Raw genomic sequence first — 20,916 nt, 5'->3', positions numbered from 1 at the left:
AACTTGTGCGAAAGCTTGTGGTGGCTCTTCTTCTGCACCGAAGAATAAGAAGAAGTTCGACTACAACAATGACAAGTGTTTGCATTGACTTGACGCAGTGGTGCTTGAGTCTGCGACGGAGTAGAATCCAGAGAGATTGTTTTTTTATTGTCCGTCATGGGAGGTATGTGATAAATGGCTGAAATTGTCCTTGGATTCATGAATGCAGAAGGTTGAATTGAGGTGTGATTATTTCATTTGAGCTAATGAAGTTGTTGATGCCGAAAAAAATTGAGAAATTCAGGAGAAGAGTGAAAAAACAAATGAAAGTATGTAGAAGAAAACAAACAGAAGGACGAAGAAGACACGAAGATGTTGCAGACAATCAATAGGAATAATGAAAAATTAAAGAGATTAAAAAATAGGTGTAGTGTATTTACTTAAAAATAAGTATCTGTCTTTTGTGATTGTTTATTAACACTTTTTATTCGTGATTGTAATGCCCTATAAGTAAAAGAAATAGAAATATATGTTAAGATTGTTTTATAGTTTTCATTTGCATCAACATTGAATACAAATGTCAGTGTAAAGTTTTTTTTTTCATACCAAATTCAATTTTGTAAATTTCACTTTATCGTTTAAGTTTTTATTTATTTTTATTTGTTAAATCTAGATCACACAATAAACAAAATTATCATAACAAATAATATGTCATTTGTCTACTAACGAGAAAGTTAATCAGATGACAAAAGGATAGAAATGACCAATGAAACTTAATCTTAGTGTGTACACATAATTCATTAAAATATTAAAATATAAATTTATTCACCGTGTAAAAATCAAACTTTTATTTTTGTATATTAGATTATGAGTGGTAAAGTATTTAAAGATGATCTAAAGTATGTATTATATGTTGTTATGGGTGGTTTTGAATAGTTTGCCAGTGTATTATTTGAACTTATATAAGATGTCGAATGCAGTTGCTGAGAATTTGATTTCCTTACAGAGAAGATTTCTATGGAGTAAGGAGAATGGGAGGAATGGTATGGCGCTGGTGAAATGGGAGTAAGAAGATAGGTGGGTTGGGAGTTGGAGATGCTATGATTCGTAACACTGCACTGTTGTTTAAGTGGTGGTGGCGTTTTGCTAAGGAAGAGTGCCCGTTGTGGAAGAAGGTGGCCTGTTCCTGTAATAATCTGAGGCCGAATGAGTTACTGTCCACTCAAGTGTTGCCTGTTAGAGGAGGCCCATGGAAGAATATTTTTCATATACAAATTAAGGAGCAGCATCTAAGGGATAAGATGATTACAGGACTGGCTATGGAGATTGGTGATGGACGACGGACTCAGTTTTTAGAAGATGTTTGGTTGTATTGTGGTTCCTTGAAAGATCGGTTCCCCAGGCTCTTCTTTGTTTCAAACCAAGGTGGTTCGGTTATTGGGGATTGTGGGTTTTGAGATGAGTTAGAGTGGGTTTGGAACTTCCAATGGAGGCGAGAGCTTTTTCAGTGGGAGTTAGACCTTCTGAGTCAGCTACATGAGGCTTTGAGACCTATGAGGCTAGCGAATAATAAGGAGGATAGAGTTGTGTGGAAATATGATAGACTTGGTATCTTTTTTACTAACTCTTTTATGCATGTGCTACAAGAAAGAATGCTATCAAAAGATGTAACCAGTTACAGCTTCACGAAAACCATCTGGAAAGGTTTGGTTCCACCAAGAGTAGAACTGTTTGCTTGGTTTGTCCTGGTAGGCAGGGTGAATACCAAGGAACGGCTAAGTTGGTTCAGGATTATTAGCCAGGATGATAAGAGTTGTGTTTTATGTAATAAGAATGTTGAGCAGGTCCATCACTTGTTTCTTGGCTGTGAATTTGCTTGACAGGTGTGGAGTGCATGGATAGCAGTGTTTGGCCGGCTCTGGGCTTTTCCGAGGTTAGTGAAGGACCATTTCCTAAGTTGGATAGATGAGCCGCATAGAAAAGAAGATCGAAAGCAGCGTTTGAGGTGCTTCTGTGCGATCATTTAGCACATTTGGATGGAGAGAAATAGGAGGATATTTCAGAATCAAAGCAAAGGCGTAGAAGATATCATCACCATGACCATGCTTAGCTGCAACGAGTGGAGAGGTGTACATCCCTAGTGTTGTTGATGGTTTTGCCGGAGATGACGTGGGGATTTCTTTTCTTTTGGTTTAGAATTTTTTTGGAGTTGTCTGTCTGTTTGTGTTGTTTGCTACTGTATACTCCACCTTAGTGTGTTGAGCTCTTTTACTTTAAAAAAAATGTTGTTATGGGTGATTACACAACTTTGTCCTTTTATAATTAAAATAATATTTTTTTTACAAAATCGTTTTGTACTATCATCATAGCAATGTAAAATATCAAAATGATAAAATATTATCATATTTCACACTGAAATTATTCAAATCTAAAAATTTTAACGGTAAAAATCTATATATATTTTTGTTTATTTTTCCAAACTTTTCTTCCGGTCTATCAAAAAAGGATCTATACGTACGACACGATTTACATTGATTAAGATGATTGCTTGTTTTGTAAATGACTCCAAAAATGTCCAATATGAAAAAATGTAGCTTGGATTCAGCATGATTGGAAAGTACTCGAGCATTATTATTAATTATTATAACATATAGTCATATATGTGTGTGGTAATATGTCAAAATGGTTGCCATAAAACTTTTTATTCTCCATTATCTTATATTAATATGTGCTGATACGAATTTGATTTTGTGTGAATAATGTCTCTATCGACATAGCTACTAGCTTACTATATGCATATGAAATTACAAAAGGAGAAAGCAAGTTTCTGATCCCACAAGTTCTATCTTTTATACAAACACAAGGTGTGCATATAAAGACACAAACATGGACCCATGTAAAAGAAAACTGCATATGTTAAGAAATTCAATCAACGTGGGAGTAAACCTTTACCAAGAATGTTAAAAGATAATTAAAATTTATTATTTTTAGTATTAGTTAGTTATCATATTTAAACATGTATATTAAAATATATTATTTGATTATTAAATTAAAAAAATTGTGATATTTTTCTTTTTTTTTTTTTACTCTTAACCCTTTTTTGAACTTTTGCTCTGAATCTTCCCCTGTTAACCCTCTCCCCAAATCATCTACTTCCTTCTGTTCTATTAACAGGAAAATTTCGTGCCAAAAATTATATCCATATCGCTATTTTTATTTAACAAGGTTTAATTATTTCATGTCAATACCCAATGTTAGTGTAAGGTTTTAATTCTAATTAATATATGATTAAGTTTATCATGTGATGGTATTAATGATGATACAACATTTGATGTTTTTTTTTTAGTCAAAGATAGGGAGACTCGAATCCGTAATCTTTTAGATGAGTATGGAGAGATTATGTCATTTGAGTTATAACTCATTAGCTACAACATTTGATATTTTTTTTTGGGAAAGTATGAGGAGACAATAGAATATTTATACAATGTATACAATGGAGGTTTAGGGAGTATTAGAGATATAATCATTAGTGTTACATTTTTCTATCAACTGAAACTTTTGGGATGAGTAGTATCATGACATGGTATTAGAGCACTAGATCCAAAAACTCAAGAGTTCGATCTTTGGTGAACCCAAAATCAATTTAAGCTTTTGGGAAGATGTTTATTATCGCTAGTACTCGGATGGTTATTCTAGATAGTATGTGGATGTTCATTTTGTAACTCAATAGCTCATTGTACACATTGTACAAATAGTCCATTGTCTCCCTAGCGGGATCCTTTTTTTTTTCAAAGAGAAAGAGACTCGAACCCGTGATCTCTAGGTGAATATGAAAAAACTATGTCATTTAAATTATAACTCGTTGACCTATATCATTTGATGTTAGTTGTAGTATTATATATCCATTTTTTTATTTGTTTACAGTATAGTTTTGAGAATAAAGTCAAAATGATGGTTCAATCGAATTAACTAAAAATCTGTTATTAAATAAATTCAGTTAAGGTAAAATAATGATAGCAAAAAATCGATTAAAGAATAAAAAAATTAGTCAAAAAATCAATTAATTAGTTAAATTGATATGATTTTTTAGCGGATTAATTAATTTAAAATAATAAAATATAAAAAATTATTTTTTAAAATTATATTTTTTATAAACAAATATATTAATATATTATACTCAGTTCGATTCCAGTTAAACTTTATTTATAAAACCTTTAAATTTTTGAATATCTGATTCTATTTATTTAATGATTGATTCGACTTTTAAAATCTTGGATTATAGGATTTGAGAACAGTTTCAAATTGATTCAGTATCATATATAGTCAAATCTACCAACAAAAAAACATATCTTAGCTTGTGTCCAATCTGTAACAAAAATAAAAAATGCAGTCACTCAACAGCTTCAAATAAAAAATTGACCACAAACACCACCTTCTGGAAAGAACCCCCCAAGTTACATGACCCAAGCTTAACAATAAATTGAAACAAGCATGGGTTAAAATAAAAAATGGGCAGGGGAATTATAATTTCTTAAAAAAGTGTGAGCTACAATTTGTAAATATTTCAAGAAGATTATTAGTGCCCCTTTATTTTAGAAGACTACTGAATCCTTGGCCTAATTTTATACTATCATGTATTGGTGTACGGATACTAACAAAAATACGGCATGCCACATGTATAATGTAGGAAAATTTTCAAGTGTGTCATGTACCGGTGTTTCAGTGATTTTTAATCATTGATCTTAATTATAAAAAATATATATAATATATATAATTAAGATCAACGGTTAAAAATCATGATATACCGATATAACAGTATACTTAAAAATCTTCCTATAATATAAGAATATAGATACACTAATTTTAGTTTTTTACAAACATAAATATATATAAATTATAAAATAATTTTTAGATAAATTATAACTATATATTGATATTTTATTTATATTAAAATATAAATTAAAATATTTTTTAATATATTTTTAAATAGTATAAAACATTTAAGATAATTTTTTATATTAATTAATAATTATATATTATTTATAAAATTATTTTAAAAATCTAAACTAAAATTAAAATTACACACGACAACATGTAATGATATTTATTATTTTTTTATTAAAACACAGTTAGATATAAAATAAATCGATAATGCTAAGGAGATAAAAATAAAAAGTCAGAATTTTTTTATTTTTTAATAATTAATAAATATTAAATAAAGTAAGTTCTATTTTTATTTGACTAATTTTTTTTGTTAAATATTTTCAAAAAAAATATACATAAAAAGCAAATATTAAGCGAACATTAAATGAATATGGTGTTTAAAATAGGTGCAAATAAGCATGTACAACAATTTAACAAAGAGTCCTAGGCTTTGTATTTGGTTTTTTTGGCTTCTTTGGGTGAAAGTGAATGATGAGAAATAAGCAGGGATGGCTTTGTTCCCGAAAACGTTTGTGTAGCAGTTTTCAAGCATGTGCTATGCACAGCTTCTGTCTTCATTCTATTACACCATCTAACTTCTTGCATGTCTTAATGTCTTATCCTGACCTTAATTTTCTCTTTCATTTTTTTTTAGACTACATTTTACTTATTGTTAAGTGCTGTATAGCCTGTATTATACACAACATTACTTTATTCATAGGGAAGTTTGTGTTAAGCATTAAGTTGCACTTAAAAAATGTAATATAAATAGTCTAATATAATTAAGCAAATATTAGTGATATTGATTCTACATGCAGCTTATTGATTGCCTAAATATGAGATCATAATTTCATAACTCGACTGTTATTCCCAAATTTCCCTTCACAACATTGCTTCTTTTGTATTATTATTATTATTATTATTATTATTATTATTATTATTATTAAAGGAATGCATACTCCTTGGTTATGTACAGTTAAGTGCTGGTATGCAAATGTGAACGTAAATCTTAAACCCTAAATTCTAAACGAAAATAACTTTTATCAGTTTTTTTTTAATAACTAATATTTAAAACACAAATATGGATTAAATTTGTATTGTGATTCCTAAAATTTACGCGATTACTCATTTTAGTTTTCAAAATTTAAAATTTTTTATAGTAGTATCCCAAATACAGGTTTAAACACCATTTTGTTCCTTCAACTCTTTCTGACGTTAAATCAATAAACAAAATGTTAAAGTTGTACCTTCCTACCATGTTAGACGTTGCATCAGCTAGTTAACATAGCAAAATTTATTTTTAGACCTAATGTGAATTTTGATATCTTTATTTATTCTCATTATTTATCTGACTTCCAGTCTTTTTCATTTCCCTTTCTTCTTTTTTTTGTTTTCTTTTTGTTCTTCTTCTTATTGAGAAAAAATTTGAAAAAATTAATTTAATATATTTAGGGAGGTTATGAATATTAGTACATGACACTAAGTCTTTATATTTTGTTAAAATTAAACAATGACTCTTTTGATCAACTTTCTTAAAACATGGGTTTTTTTTTTTATATTACACTGGCACTTTTGATGCTAATAATTTATGATGCTTGTTTATGTATCTTTTTTTGGTTGAACTATGATAATTTTTCGAATATAACTATATAAGTAATGTAACGACCTGATTTCCGGCATGTCATGACCAATGCCAGTCGTCAAGTGTTACCATCCGGTTAAACCCTAAAATTCTAGACTATATATTATTTATATTAATATGAACTTGTAGAGTTAGCTAAACGCATGAGTTAAGCGTGAGTTATACGCATTATTTCGTTATTAGCGATGATAGTTAGGCACTTATCACATTCAAAATGAAAGTGAAAAACATAGATAGATAAAATCAAATAGATAAGCCTAAAGGCTGAATTTCATATATAGAGTTAAATTACAAAAGACACTGATAATAGATAGAATATATATACTGACTCATATACTAAGCACCGAACAACAGCTACGTACAAACCAAGGGTGGAGCTAGGCTAACTATTTAGGGGGTGTTATATTTTATATTACTATTTCTATTGATAAAATTAAAAAATATATATATAATCTCAATCAAAATAAGACAATAATATATAAAAATTACCACTTACAGTTTTGTATCATGAAAAGGCTATTCGACGTTTTTTTCTATTTTCAAAATCATCTATAATTGAATTTGTGTCGAAAATAGCTGCTAATTCTTTTTCTATATATATGACCAAATTGTCTGCAAGAAATTCATCAACCATCTTACTTCGGAGTCTTGTCTTAATAATTTTCATTGCTGAAAAAGCTTTTTCTGTTGTTGCTGTAGACACTGGTAGAGTCAAAACAAGACGTATTAATCTATCAACCATGTGATAAGTTCTTGATTTTCCCGTTTCTTGCAACTTGTTGCACAATTTAGAAAGTGTACCAATTCCTTTCAAATGATTTGGTATATCATGCTGATAATGTTGCAATTGAGATTTCAAAATATTTAGCTCATTAGAAGGAAAGTCAAGGGGATAAAACTTTTCTGCTAACTTGCTGATTTCTTCAATATTAAATGATTTGAAATTGTCCTTAGGATCCAAAGCACAACTCAAAGTCAAAAGCTCTATTGTTTGCTCATTAAATCTACTATTCAACTCTTGTATTTGAGAGTCAATTGTTGCCAAGAATACATCTATTCGACGATGATGCTCAACTGTCACACTTGGTTGACGAGATCGACCTCTTCCAAAAACATATTGACTTCAATTTCATGTTTTTCACAAAAATCTTTAACATTTGCAAGAAAATTGCACCATCCACCATCTCTTAATTGTTGAAGAAGTAACTTTGATGTAGAAACAATATGCATTGCATTAAGAATATCTTGAGATTGTTGTTGCAGTGCTTGGCAAAGAACATTAGTGATTCCCATAATCTCTTTCATCAAGTGCAAAGTGAAAACAAATTCAAATGACAATAATATTTTACTAACACCATAAGCCTCACCTCTTTGTGCATAAGTTGTCCCGTCTTCAATGATATTATTGAGAACAATATTGGTAGCAGTAAACATTTTTACCAAACTGCAAATAGAATTAAAGTGAGAGCTCCATCGAGTATCCCCAGCTCTTTGTAAAGTGCTTATTTGATTCGCACCTTTGTCTGTTTCTAATTCATTTTGAACAACTAAGTTTGCATTTTCAATTGCTTGAGCTTCTTGTAATTGATCATGTCTTTTTGAAGAAGCACTAACAATAGTGACAATAGAGTTTAATTGAGTAAAAAATTCATGAATTTGAAGTACCTCTCTTGAAGCTGCCACCAATGCTAATTGTAACCTATGAGCAAAACAATGCACATAGTATGCTTGTGGAGAATCTTTAAGAAACAAAGCTTGCAAACCATTCCACTCACCCCGCATGTTGCTAGCACCATCATACCCTTGACCCCTAATATTTTCAACTTGGAGATTATAATGAGAAAGGACAGAAATCAATTCTTTCTTTAAAGTTGTTGCACAAGTATCAGTGACATGCACAAGATCAAAAAATCTCTCTTTAACAAAACCATCTAGAGTAACAAATCTCAAAACAATGGCCATTTGCTCCTTTTTAGATTCATCTCTAGCTTCATCAACAATAATACAAAATTTGGCATCTCCAATCTCTTCTCTAATTGAATTTCTCACCTTAGTAGCAAGAATATGTAGAATTTCTTTTTGGACATCATTTGAAGTATACTTAGCATTTTTTGGAGCATTTTCCAAAATATTCTTTTTCACTCTTTCATTGTAAGATCCCAAAAATTTCAACATTTTCAAAAAGTTACCTTTGTTGCTTGAACTTTGGCTTTCATCATGTCCTCTGTATGCACAACCTTGAAATGTCAACCATCTAATGCAATCTATAGATGCTCCTAGTCGAATTCGATTCTTTTCAATCTCTTCTGATGTTTGCTTATGAAGAAGTCTGTCAATATGTTGTGATTATTTCATCAAATCATCACATGATTTCAGCGCCTTATGATGGAATGAGTTAGGACCTTTGCCAATGTGATTCAAAAGAGTACATTCTTTTCCACTATTTACTTTCTTCCAATTCCTGAAATCATTCTCAATAAAAGCATTTGAACCCGTATTGATTGAAGGTTCCTTAGCAAAAAGAAAGCACGGAAAACAATATATAGCATCATCTTCTATAGAATATTCTAACCAAGATGGAAACAATTTAAACCATGAAACTTGAAAGCGACGATGACTTTTATCACCAGAAAATGGATAATTATCAAGAATTGGTTGATTTGGCCCAACTTTAATATAAGTCCGACGGATTTCATCTCTTTTATTTGGAGGAAACTTCCAAATCATTGGTCGCATTCCAAGATTTCTTTCCAAACGAAAAACATCCAGTTGATTTGGAAGAAGTCGTGGACGCTTTGAGCTATTCAATGAAGAACTTGAAGTAATGAAATTTGATGACCCCTCAAGTATTGGAGTAGTAATAGTAGAAGCATCTTCATTCTCTTGATCTTTTCTTTTAAAAAATATATCAATTGTTTTGAACTTACTCATAATTCAAGTGGCCAAATAAATTCCTATAATTAAAAATATATTTAGCAAAAAGTGTAAATTACAGTCTAAATCTTTATAAAATATAAAAATTATATTTTAATATAAAATAAAATATTAAAATTCAGAACAATAATACTAACATCCTAGTATAAATAATATAAAATTGTAATTAAATAGTTAACTAATAAAAAAAATAAATATACAAACTAACATATAATAACATAAACTTAATTAACAAATAATAATAAATTAACTAATTAAGTAAATAACTAAATATATAAAAAAGAATAAAAATAGAACCTTTTTTGAGAAAGAGGAGTGAAAAATCACTTGTTAAACTACTATCTTTTTTTTTTAATCTGCAAAAAACAAAAAAAAATAAGAGTCAAAGAGGTAAAATTGTAGAAGATAAGAAGATTAAAGAAATAAAGAAGAAGAAGAATAGAAAAAGTTGTTACCTGAAATTTTGGAAAGCCAAGGCAGGAAGGGGAAGAGGGAGAGACTGGTTGTATGCTAGGAAATAAAAAAAGGAAATGAAGATTGGGGAATAATTGTACGTTGAGAATTAAAAAAAGGGATAGGGGTTGGGAAATAAAAAAGATAGGAAATGGGCTATTGGGCTGGGTTTTTTTAAGGAATTAAAGAGGGGAGGGGATTTGGAAAAGATAGAACAAAAAGAGAGGGGGGCTGGGAAATAAAGAAAGGGGGGAGGGGGACTAAACTAATTTTTTTTTTCAAATAAAAACTAAAATTTTGGGGGGGCCATTGCCCCCTTTACTTCTATGTACCTGCGCCCCTGGTACAAGCCACCCTAGACTGGAGTCGGGCTACTAATACGAAAGATTATAACCTCTCATAAAATATACTAAATGCGAGGAAAAATATCCTATACTACTATCTAGTTATGCTCTTCCGATGCGGTGAACTACTATAGACTCGAAGTTAGATCAATGATCATCGCGTCTTTCCAAGATGGAGTGGTATCAGATGGTGTCTCATCGGAAGGAGTCGACAAGAAGTCATTACACATGACCGGTATGACATCCTTTCTATAAGAACCGAACTGAGCATTCAATGGCTCCAATGGATAATAATCCGGAACAAGCTCCATCGGTATCAAAGCCTCAGATATGGGTCAAACCAATCAGGGTAGATAGACTGAGTGTCAAAAGGTGTCTCTAGCTCCGACTCTATCTGATAGAAGTGTTGTGGCGGAAAAGGAGATGGAAGTCGCCAGGGTGTAACTCAGATGATAAAAAGTTGTAAGGAGATTCAGGATCAAACTTCTGAGAGAGAAAGGGATGAGAGAAAAATCGCTCTGGAAGCATGTACATCCGCATACTCAGCTCGCCCCACAGGAAAGTGCCGCCCCATGTGGGATCGTCGTAGTGGGCTAGAAGAGGATACTCATAAAAGATGACTCACGATTCCATCTGCGGTTTGGGAGAAAAAAAAGGGGGGGGGGGATGAGAACCAATGGTTCCAGCAGGGCAATCACGAAGAACAAAGAGATTTTCATGCTATCCTAAGTCTTAATGGAAAACTAGGGATCTTTCATACTAAGTTCTCATTTACCGAAGTTAATTAATAAAAGGCACCAACAAGCAAAGATCAAGTATATTGCAAGACACAAGTAACAATCAAACGCACACACGCACACATTCAATCACATAGAAATGCACTATCAAGTATGATACATGCCTCATCCTAGTGCAGGCCATGAGCTCATATGTTGGTTTCCTACCCACTCCCGACATTACTTGGACATAAGTTTCGAATATGGTTTTTCAGCCGGTGCACAGTTTCATATAGAAGTCGTGCCAAAATAAAGTAAAATTATAAAAAAATAAATTTATTTAGAATAAAAGTAATGTGATTAAGTGTAATTTACTTCAATGTGATTAAAAAATAATTGAATAACTATGTACCGTAAAAAATTGATATTATTGAAGGATAAAACTAAAATTTATTTCTATATATCGTTTTTATCCCCAACATTTTTGTTCTATTTAAGTTCCTAACGTTTTAAAATTGTCTCAATTTTGTCCCACCGTCAATTCTGTTAACGGATCCCTAACAGCAGGACAACATTGAGTCAATTTTAAAACGTTAGGAACTTAAATAGGACGATTTAAACGTTAGAGACAATTTTGGAACTTATTCCCAACATTGAGGATAAAAACAATACTTTACTCATAAGAAGAACAAGAAGAAGAAAAAGAAGAAAACAAGAAGACAAGAAGAAGAAGGATAAAGAAGACTGGAACTAAGATAAATTATAGGAATAAATTAGGGTTTCAAGAACCACATTGGATCTAAAAACAAATCTTGTCACGTCAGCTAACTGTTACAGCGTCCAGCATGACAAGAGGAAGTCACATTATCATTACGTTCGTCGATTCAATGCCAAAGAAGGTTGATGAGCCAAAATGGTGTTTAAACCTATATTTAGAGTACTACTACATAAAATTTTTAATTTTATACATCAAAATGAATAATTTTATGAATCTAAGGGATCAAAATGAGAATTTAGTTTGTAAATATATACCCATAACTTATAACATTTTTCTTGAATTTATTAAGAAATAAATATAGAACATTAAAAAAAAATACAAATGTTGTTCTTAAGTAAATTTAGTATCAAATTGAATATTTAAAAAAATTTAATGGTAAAATTACGGATGATTCAATTTAATTGGATATAATAATGCATTAATATTGATTGACATGCATATTTAGGAGTTCAAAGAAAATAATTTACATTTTTTAAAAAATTTTCAAAACAAAAATGCAAATAACCTATATTGTAAAGCTAAGTGATAAAGTCTTTTCTTCCGTTTTTAAAGAAAGTTATCTTTAAAAAATTTGAGTTGATAATAATTTTTAGGTAAAGTATATATTTTTTTGTTCTGAAATTTGACGAAAGTTTTAAAAATACTCTTAAATTTTATTTTGTTTTAATTTTGTCTAAAAAATTTTCGATTTGCATCAAATATACCCTTAACGGCAAATTTTTTAAAAAATTTAAGACCAGTTTAACAATAATTTCATAAAAATAACCCTCAACACAAGTAAATCAAGCATAATTTTCATATATTATTGTTAGATTGATCTTAAATATTTTAAAAATTGAGTTGTCGAGGATAAATTTGATACAAAAAAAAAATTTAGGACAAAATTGAAACAAAATAAAACTTAGAAATATTTTTAAAACTTTTACCAAACTTTAGGGACAAAAAATATACTTTACCTTAATTTTTTCTTCTACAAATTTATACTCTCATAAGGTAAAAGAGAATTTTTATAAACAATTAAACAAAATTAAAATTGATAGATAGTTAAAACATATTTATTTGTTAGCATTTGGCAATGACTCTGGAATCCGAAAAAGACATAGCCCATAGGGTAACTCACTGTTTGTAATGTGTCCTTATATAATAGGTCAAATTCTTTATATTTAAGCCATGAAATAATCATAATTTAATCTTTTTCTAACTATTATTAAATTAAATTAAATTAAATTAAATTAAAAGTTAATGTAAGTCCTTTATTAGTATCTATAATATTTAATTATTAGAGTAAGATTTGGAATCTGCTCTTCTAGTTCTTCTGTTCTAGCATAAAAAATGTTTTGGAAAACATATTAAGAGAAACAAAATAAATTTAAGCATACAGAATTAAACTTATCATGTAAAATGTAATTGCCTTGTCCGAAATGAAATTTCCCTAGTTTGAAGTTGGACAGCTGGATAAAACAAATTCTAATGTGGAGTTGGGCTATGAAGTTAATAATGTAAATATAAATGATTTTTGTATAATTATAAAAATGGAGGTATCCCCAATAATGAATGTAGGAGGAGAGTTGATATTTTGTGATGAAAATGAAAGTGAGAGGAAAGTAGTGAGATGGATGGAGAAAAGAAAAGAAAAGAAAAGAAAAGAAAGAGAGAGAATCCCAATGCTGAGCTGAGAAGACATAGACAGCACACACCACAGACTCTGTCTCTCTCACTCTCTCATCAATTAATTTAATTCAATTTAAAAAAAGAAAAAAAGGAAACTACTAACAACAACCACACTCCATCAACTTCTGCTGCTGCTGCTTCTTCTTCATCTTCTCATGGAAATGCAAAGATAGAAGATTCTATTTACTGATCCAACCATGACTCATTCTGGATCTTCTCTCCCCGATCTCCCCAACTGCACTTCCACCGCCGCCCCCATGTCGGAGATCCGTTCTCCGCCGCCGGATCGGGTGCTGGAGATTGTCCTCGAGAACGTGCTCCACTTCCTCACCTGCCGCCGGGACCGGAACGCCGCCTCACTCGTCTGCCGCTCATGGTGTCGGGCGGAGGCGCTCACCCGATCTGATCTCTTCATCGGAAACTGCTACGCCGTTTCTCCACACCGCGCCACCTCCCGCTTCCGCCGTGTCCGGTCCCTCACCGTGAAGGGCAAGCCTCGCTTCGCGGACTTCGATCTGTTGCCGCTTAACTGGGGTGCCCACTTCTCTCCCTGGGGCTCTGCACTCGCCGATGCCTACCCTTGGCTCGAGAAGCTTCACCTGAAGCGTATGTCTCTCACTGATGATGACCTCAACCTTATCGCTCGCTCCTTCCCCTCCTTCAAGGAACTCGTTCTCGTGTGCTGTGAAGGTTTTGGGATCGCTGGAATTGCCGCTGTTGCTGCCAACTGCAGGTATTCGTTGCTTTTCTCTATATTGGGTTCTTGTTTGATAAGGAAAGGTTGCGTTTTTTTGTGGCATTGTTGGGTACTGAGTATGCACTCTAGGTGTTTGTACATTTGACTCTTCATTCTGTGGTATTTGTTTGTTGTGTTAAAGGGGTTTCATACCTTCATTGCCTTGTATTGGCAGGTTGCTGAGAGTGCTTGACCTTGTGGAGTCTGTGGTTGAGGATGCTGATGAAGACGAGGAGGTGATGGATTGGATATCATGTTTTCCGGATGGTGAGACTCATCTGGAGTCTCTTGTGTTTGAGTGCGTTGAGTGCCCTGTAAATTTTGAGGCCTTGGAGAGGCTAGTGGCTAGATCACCTTACCTGAAGAAGCTTAGGCTGAATCATTATGTTTCCATTCCTCAATTGTACCGCCTGATGCATCGAGCTCCACAGCTCACCCATCTTGGGACAGGTTCATTCTGTGCATCAGATGATGTGGCTGTTGGTGATCAGGAATTGGATTACTCATCTGCCTTTGCAGCTTGCAAATCCCTAGTTTGTTTGTCTGGGTTCCGGGATATTTTGCCGGATTACTTACCGGCCATCTATCCGGCCTGTGCTAATCTCACATCTTTGAATCTTAGCTATGCTGATGTTAACGCTGACCAACTCAAACCGGTCATATTGCAATGTCATAAACTCCAAACATTATGGGTATGTATTTTCTTCGGTTTCTATGACACCGGTTTGCCTTTCCATAGGTTGGTATCTAATGCTTACCTTTGTTTTTTCCTGTTGCAGGTACTTGATTCAATTTGTGATGAAGGTCTTCAAGCTGTGGCTGCAACTTGCAAAGATTTGCGGGAGCTTCGAGTTTTCCCTGGTAACACGAGGGAAGAGGCCGAAGGTCCAGTTTCTGAAGTAGGCTTAGAAGTAATTTCTCAGGGTTGTAGGAAATTGCAATCGATCCTCTTCTTTTGCCAAAGAATGACGAATGCAGCTGTGATAGCTATGTCAAAGAATTGCCCGGATCTTGTTGTATTTCGTCTTTGTATAATTGGGCGATACCGGCCAGACCCTGAGACCCATGAACCCATGGATGACGGTTTTGGTGCTATTGTTATGAATTGTAAGAAACTTACTCGACTTGCTGTATCTGGGTTATTGACTGATCAAGCTTTTCGTTACATTGGGATGTATGGGAAATTACTTCGAACACTGTCAGTTGCCTTTGCTGGAGACTCAGATCAGGGCCTTAAATATGTGCTAGAAGGATGCCCTAATTTACAAAAGCTTGAAATCAGGGACAGCCCATTTGGGGATGCAGCATTGCATTCCGGGTTGCATCATTTTTACAACATGAGATTTCTCTGGATGTCAACGTGTAAATTGACACGCCAAGGTTGCCAAGAAATTGCAAGAGCATTGCCCCATCTAGCATTGGAAGTCATTGATAGTCAAGAAGACAAAGCTGATGATCATATCGAGATATTATACATGTATCGGTCTCTCGATCGGCCCCGGAATGATGCTCCTAAATGTGTTACTATTCTTCAATAGCTTTTTTTAAGTTTTAGAACCTACTAGCCTTTTCCATCCTTGGTGGCTGTTGTGTGAAATTATACAGCAAGAGATTTTTTAAATAAACCTGCCAGAAGATTTCTGCTGCCCATGTCAAACAAAGCCAAGCTTAACAATTGTTGTTCTAGCCAGGATTGCTGGGGCGGCAGCATGCCATGGATATGAGAAAACATCTCTCTGTATTATTTTTCGTTGCAGAGGACTCGAAATAGCAAGGTGGATAGAGAAAAGTTAGGGGAGGATGATCGGAGAATGACACAGAAGATGAAATCATGCAGGTATTGGACTATCCAATGTTGTTGTATCACTATACTTGATATTTATGTCCTTTTGTCCTTTTACATTCATTTTCATCATAAATGAAAGTCTCTAGAAGAAGAGGGGGAATTGGTAGAGATTGTTGAAGCTGCTCCGGTAATTGATTTATTCATGTCCTCAGCAAAATAGAAGGTCGATTAGGAAGCAGGTTCAGAAGGATCAAGATATTAGGAGGTTTGGAGGGTGACATTCTGTTAACTCTTGGACCGGAACAGTAGAGAAGCAGAAGTTAGTTTGTGTAATTTGATTAAGGTGATAGTTAGTTTGAACCGTAGGTGTCAAATATCCAATTCCCATTATGCTATGATGATGATATAAGCGTATTTGTGTCTCTATTTAAATGTTTGATTTTTCAGATGTGCTGCTGAACAGATGAAGCTCCCTCCTGACTGTTGAATTTATTGTTATTATTATTGTTAACAATTGTGAGATGGTTAATAAATGCCGGAATTTAAGAATTTTGCATGGACCATATGCATTTATACTTTGTGGGGCTTCTTGTGCTGTGTCTATGCATTTCCTTTTCTGAATTACAAGTCACAGTTGATTGTGAAGGCCCTTTAATTATGCTTGAAATGTTATTCAAGTACAACCTCTTTGCCTTTCTTCATGTGGGGTTTTTCCATTGCTTAGTTGGATTAACTAAAACTAAAACTCTATTTCTATGATATAATAAATAGTGTTGGGGAAAATATCTAGCTTGCTTAGAGCAAAGTTAAGATCAAAGTGGGATGTGACTATGCAAATGAATAAGTGATGGGGAGCAAATTAAAGCCTTGGGGTTTCACTCTTTCTTTGTCAAAGTCTAACCCAAGTGGACCAATGGCAATGGCTTAATGGCATTTGGTCATTTCTCCTTCTATCTTTTTCACTCTTTGATCCTCACCTTCCATAATGAAATCAACACTGCTTTTTCTTGAGGATAAGAAAGCTTGTGGGGTGAACAGATACACACAATAAAGGAACTGACACAAACACTAAGTAGTTCTCTCATTATTTGGCTTATCCATTTTCCTCATTGTGGGTAGAATAGTCCTCTTGCTATTTTGTATTACCTTCTTTGGTCATTTACCTTGGTTTTCTCTTTTATGTTCAATAAATAATTAGTAGCCATTAGATTAGATCTGTCCATCTCCTTTATCTTTTTAATTTCAAATAAATAAAAAAAAGGGGTTTCATCAAATTATATGGTACTAAATGAATGAGTAACGTATATAAACATTCAACTAGATCTAGCTATCACATGCATTGTACTGTTGCTAAGCACACATACACAATGATGAAAGCCAATAATAATAATAATTATAACTTGTTGCAACGCTTAAAAAGTTGAGTTGCTTTGGGCTGATTGGTCAGGCCCCCCAAACGAGGCCCGGGCCCACTATCTCATCAAGCAACTGCCACGTGTTTCGCCTATTGATGTTGGGGTGCATCATGGCTTTGTGCATATTATTATTAACATATTTCTTATAATCATGCTTTTTTTTTTAATCAACAATGGTATCATGGTTCATATAAAATAGTGGTAGGAGGAGCGAGAATGAAGAAACTAATTGATATACAAAAATAAAAAATAAGAATGAAACAAAACAATAGTGGCTCGGCGTGGTGTCGGTGCCTTCATGAGGAATGGGAATATTATATTATATAGAATATAATATATGAAAAAGTTCCATGAAGCCAAAAAGGGTTTGGAATTGTTTTTGTTTTCCTTCTTCAACTTTTGTCTGTTTGATCTAAGCACCATGTCAACCACTAAAGCATGATGTTATGTGCTATTCCATTGGATTAGTTTTAGAAAACTGTTTTGCCACTTTCTGTGTTAATTTTATGTCACAACTTGGAATATATATTTCTTCTACCAAATAGGATTTGAGATTTATCTCATGATTTTTTAATCTATTTAAAGTATATAAAATAAGAATATAATTTTGATACACTACTATGGCAAAGAGTTTTACGATCGACTAATCTGATTCATGCATTTAAATAGTCAAATAAAATTGTAAAAATACATGATTAATTGTACGTGTAAAATTTTTAGTTTTAGACTACTTCACTCTTATACCCAATTTATCTTTAATAAATTTATGAGTGAATACCCATCCGCCCCTAACAATTATCTCGAAAGGACAACGAGACCCCCAAGAAAAAAAAACACCCAATCCGGTCCCTGATATTTTTTTTGGCACAGAGGCCTTGTTGTCCTTTCGAGATAATTGTTAGGGGCCGGATTGAGATTTTTTTTTGTCAATGGCCTCGTTGTCTTTCGAGATAATTGTCAGGGGCTATTTTGGGTTTTTCTCTAAATTTATCAATTATGCATTCTTTTTGGAAGCACTAATTCCAGGGTTGATCTTCACTACTTCCAAAATGAACATAGTTTTTTCATTTGATAAGTTCTTATTAACTATGATTAATGGAGCAAGTAATAATAAAAGGGAACTTGGCTTATTCATCATGTGCATTGCATATTTGCATATGAGTCATGCAATTTAGAGTTCTAGAAATAATACATTGCATATTTCACTTTCATAACTCAAACAAGGAACATAAATAGTTCCTATTTTATTGTAAGAAGAGTGAATCTTGAGTATCTAGTATCTAATGATGGTCAATATATAAAAAGGTCATATCATGGGGGCTGTAAAAATAAAATCACCTAAAGAATTTAGAGAAATTCCTATTTTGTTATCAACTCATCAATTATTGTAGGCTTGATTAGGAGTAAAAGGTTAATACTTGGGATCACTTGTAACTTGTAATCATTAATGTACAATAGAGATCAATTTGATATATTGATATTGTCAAAGAGTTTTACAACAAACTTCATCCGATCGCATCATCAAATATTTACTAAATTATATAGAAACTAAATTCTTGACAATATTCTTATTTTATCCAAAAATAAAGAGAATGTTAAGTATAGGGAAGGTCCATTAACCATTATGATATGATCTTATTAAATCCATGGTACACAAGAAATGAAAAAGGAGCATGGCAAGATACAGCACTAGAAAACACTTTACTGAAACGAGTGAAGAAACTAAAGAAGCCTTTATTTACAAGCACATGACACTGAGATAACAATATAAAGATACAAAATATTATGTCTAAAAATATTAAATTAATATATTTTGTATCTATTTTAACAGAAAGAATACATAAATATTAATAAAAAATATAAATTATTTTTTATTATTTTTATTAATTTATAATAATATTTTTTATTATTATATATTTTTTAATTTTTTTAATAAATAAATAAAAATAAATTAAATTTTTATAATTTATTTTAATTTATTATTAAATAAAATACAAAAATATTAATTTTATATTTTTATTTTTTATATTTTATTTTTAATATTTTATTTTATTTTATTCTCAGAACCAAATACAGCTCAGGATTAGACATGCACTAATAAATAATAAAGGGCTCATGTTAATCCATAGACCATAGCCATAGGGGGAGCATAGGACACCAGTCAAATATTGTCGAATTCTCTTTAGATAAGTTGTGTTCAAGTCCCTCAAAAGGTTAATCATAATGAAGATAAGCATTAGAGAAAAAAAAAAGGTTTTTCTTTTTTATTTCCCTCAAGAAATAAAAGCAGCAATATCCCTTGCTTCGGTATCTTTGTCCACTACATGACCAAACATGACATGAAGTTTTGGAAGATAGCGTTTGTGCAACGTACAAATACTCTTTTCTTTCTTTTTCTTTTTGCCATGTACAATATTTTCTTTACCATTTGCCCCCTATAGACCCTAATAATTTAGTGTCTTCCCCAAATTATTATGGATCATTAGGATCAAATTACAAGCAACCTAAGTTTAAACATGTGATTCATCACGTTATTATGGTCAATCTTAAAAATGTAATCAGTGCAATTGAGATTATTATTTTAATATACACAACTAATTCCAAAATCACTTTAAAACTTAACTTATAATTCTTTACCCATTTTTATACCGAGAAATATATTTAGTTTGGTAAAAAAAAAAAACTATTAACAAAAAGTAATCAGAATTTGTCTTATTTAATATTTATTAAATATTACCATAACTAATGAATACTAATTTAAGCAAATTCTGGCGTTACCGTATATTTAAAATGTACATAAATGTGATAATTGAAGGCCTCTTGAAACCAACTTGGGTTGGTCGAGTGGACAGCTCACTCATCTGCTTAAGCAAGTGTCGGGGATTCGAATCCTGCCTTGTGCATGCAGTAACTCATTGGCCAGCAGCAGATCCTTAAATGGAGCTTCGATCCGCGACGGATTAGTCCTTGGCTTGTCGGACTGGGGGATATCGTGGGCAACCAAAAAATTGAAGGCCTCTTGAGGAATGGGTCCCGACTGGAAAATGGAGAAATGGATGATCCTCCATGGATGGTGGGCAGGGCCTGATTATGGTGTTTAAGAAGAAGCACAATCTGGTATGGATGCAGTTATTTTCTAATGATGAAAACTCATTAGTTCTAACAAACAGCTCCCCCATTTGCGGAATATCTAGAAAAAACTAAGGCTTGAAGCCACACAAGTTACAATTCAAATTCCATTAAGGCTAAAAAGGGTTATTTATTGGTTGGTTTGGTGGATGATTTGAAAGAGAGGGAAAAGAGCATTCCAATCATATCTCCTTTAGAATGGTTAGAAACTCTCAAGCACATATTGATATCTATCTTTCAAGCGTGACATGTAAAACAGTACTCTGAGCGTTTTGAAACTCATTGGAACCATTTTTCTTTTTGTCAAGTCAGGGGGGTGGGTCACTTTGCCTTCAGTGAATCAAGCTGTGTGATTGTCATGTGTTAGTAGCTTCAATTTGGTCAAAAGGATGAGGTGAGGGAGCATAAAA

At 32.5% G+C, this 20,916-nt stretch overlaps 1 protein-coding gene and 1 pseudogene across 1 annotated transcript; one reads left to right on the top strand and one right to left on the bottom strand.

Annotated features, from left to right (window-relative positions):
* Positions 1 to 7,621: 7,621 nt before the first annotated feature.
* LOC107607894 (uncharacterized) lies at positions 7,622 to 9,475 on the bottom strand (annotated as a pseudogene).
* A 3,822-nt stretch (positions 9,476 to 13,297) lies between these two features.
* Positions 13,298 to 16,511, top strand: AFB5 (auxin F-box protein 5). The gene is made up of 3 exons (XM_016308192.3): positions 13,298 to 14,173; positions 14,352 to 14,868; positions 14,956 to 16,511. Exons 1-3 carry the CDS (start codon positions 13,638 to 13,640, stop codon positions 15,712 to 15,714), a joined length of 1,812 nt encoding a protein of 603 aa, XP_016163678.3. The 5' UTR covers positions 13,298 to 13,637; the 3' UTR covers positions 15,715 to 16,511.
* The last annotated feature ends 4,405 nt before the right edge of the window (positions 16,512 to 20,916 follow it).

Source organism: Arachis ipaensis, chromosome B7 (assembly GCF_059453495.1).
Source record: "Arachis ipaensis isolate K30076 ecotype BB chromosome B7, ASM5945349v1, whole genome shotgun sequence".
In the NCBI taxonomy this organism is placed as follows: Eukaryota; Viridiplantae; Streptophyta; class Magnoliopsida; order Fabales; family Fabaceae; genus Arachis; species Arachis ipaensis.
The sequence above is the reverse complement of the archived record's forward strand: the minus strand, read 5'-3'. Positions and strand labels throughout refer to the sequence as shown.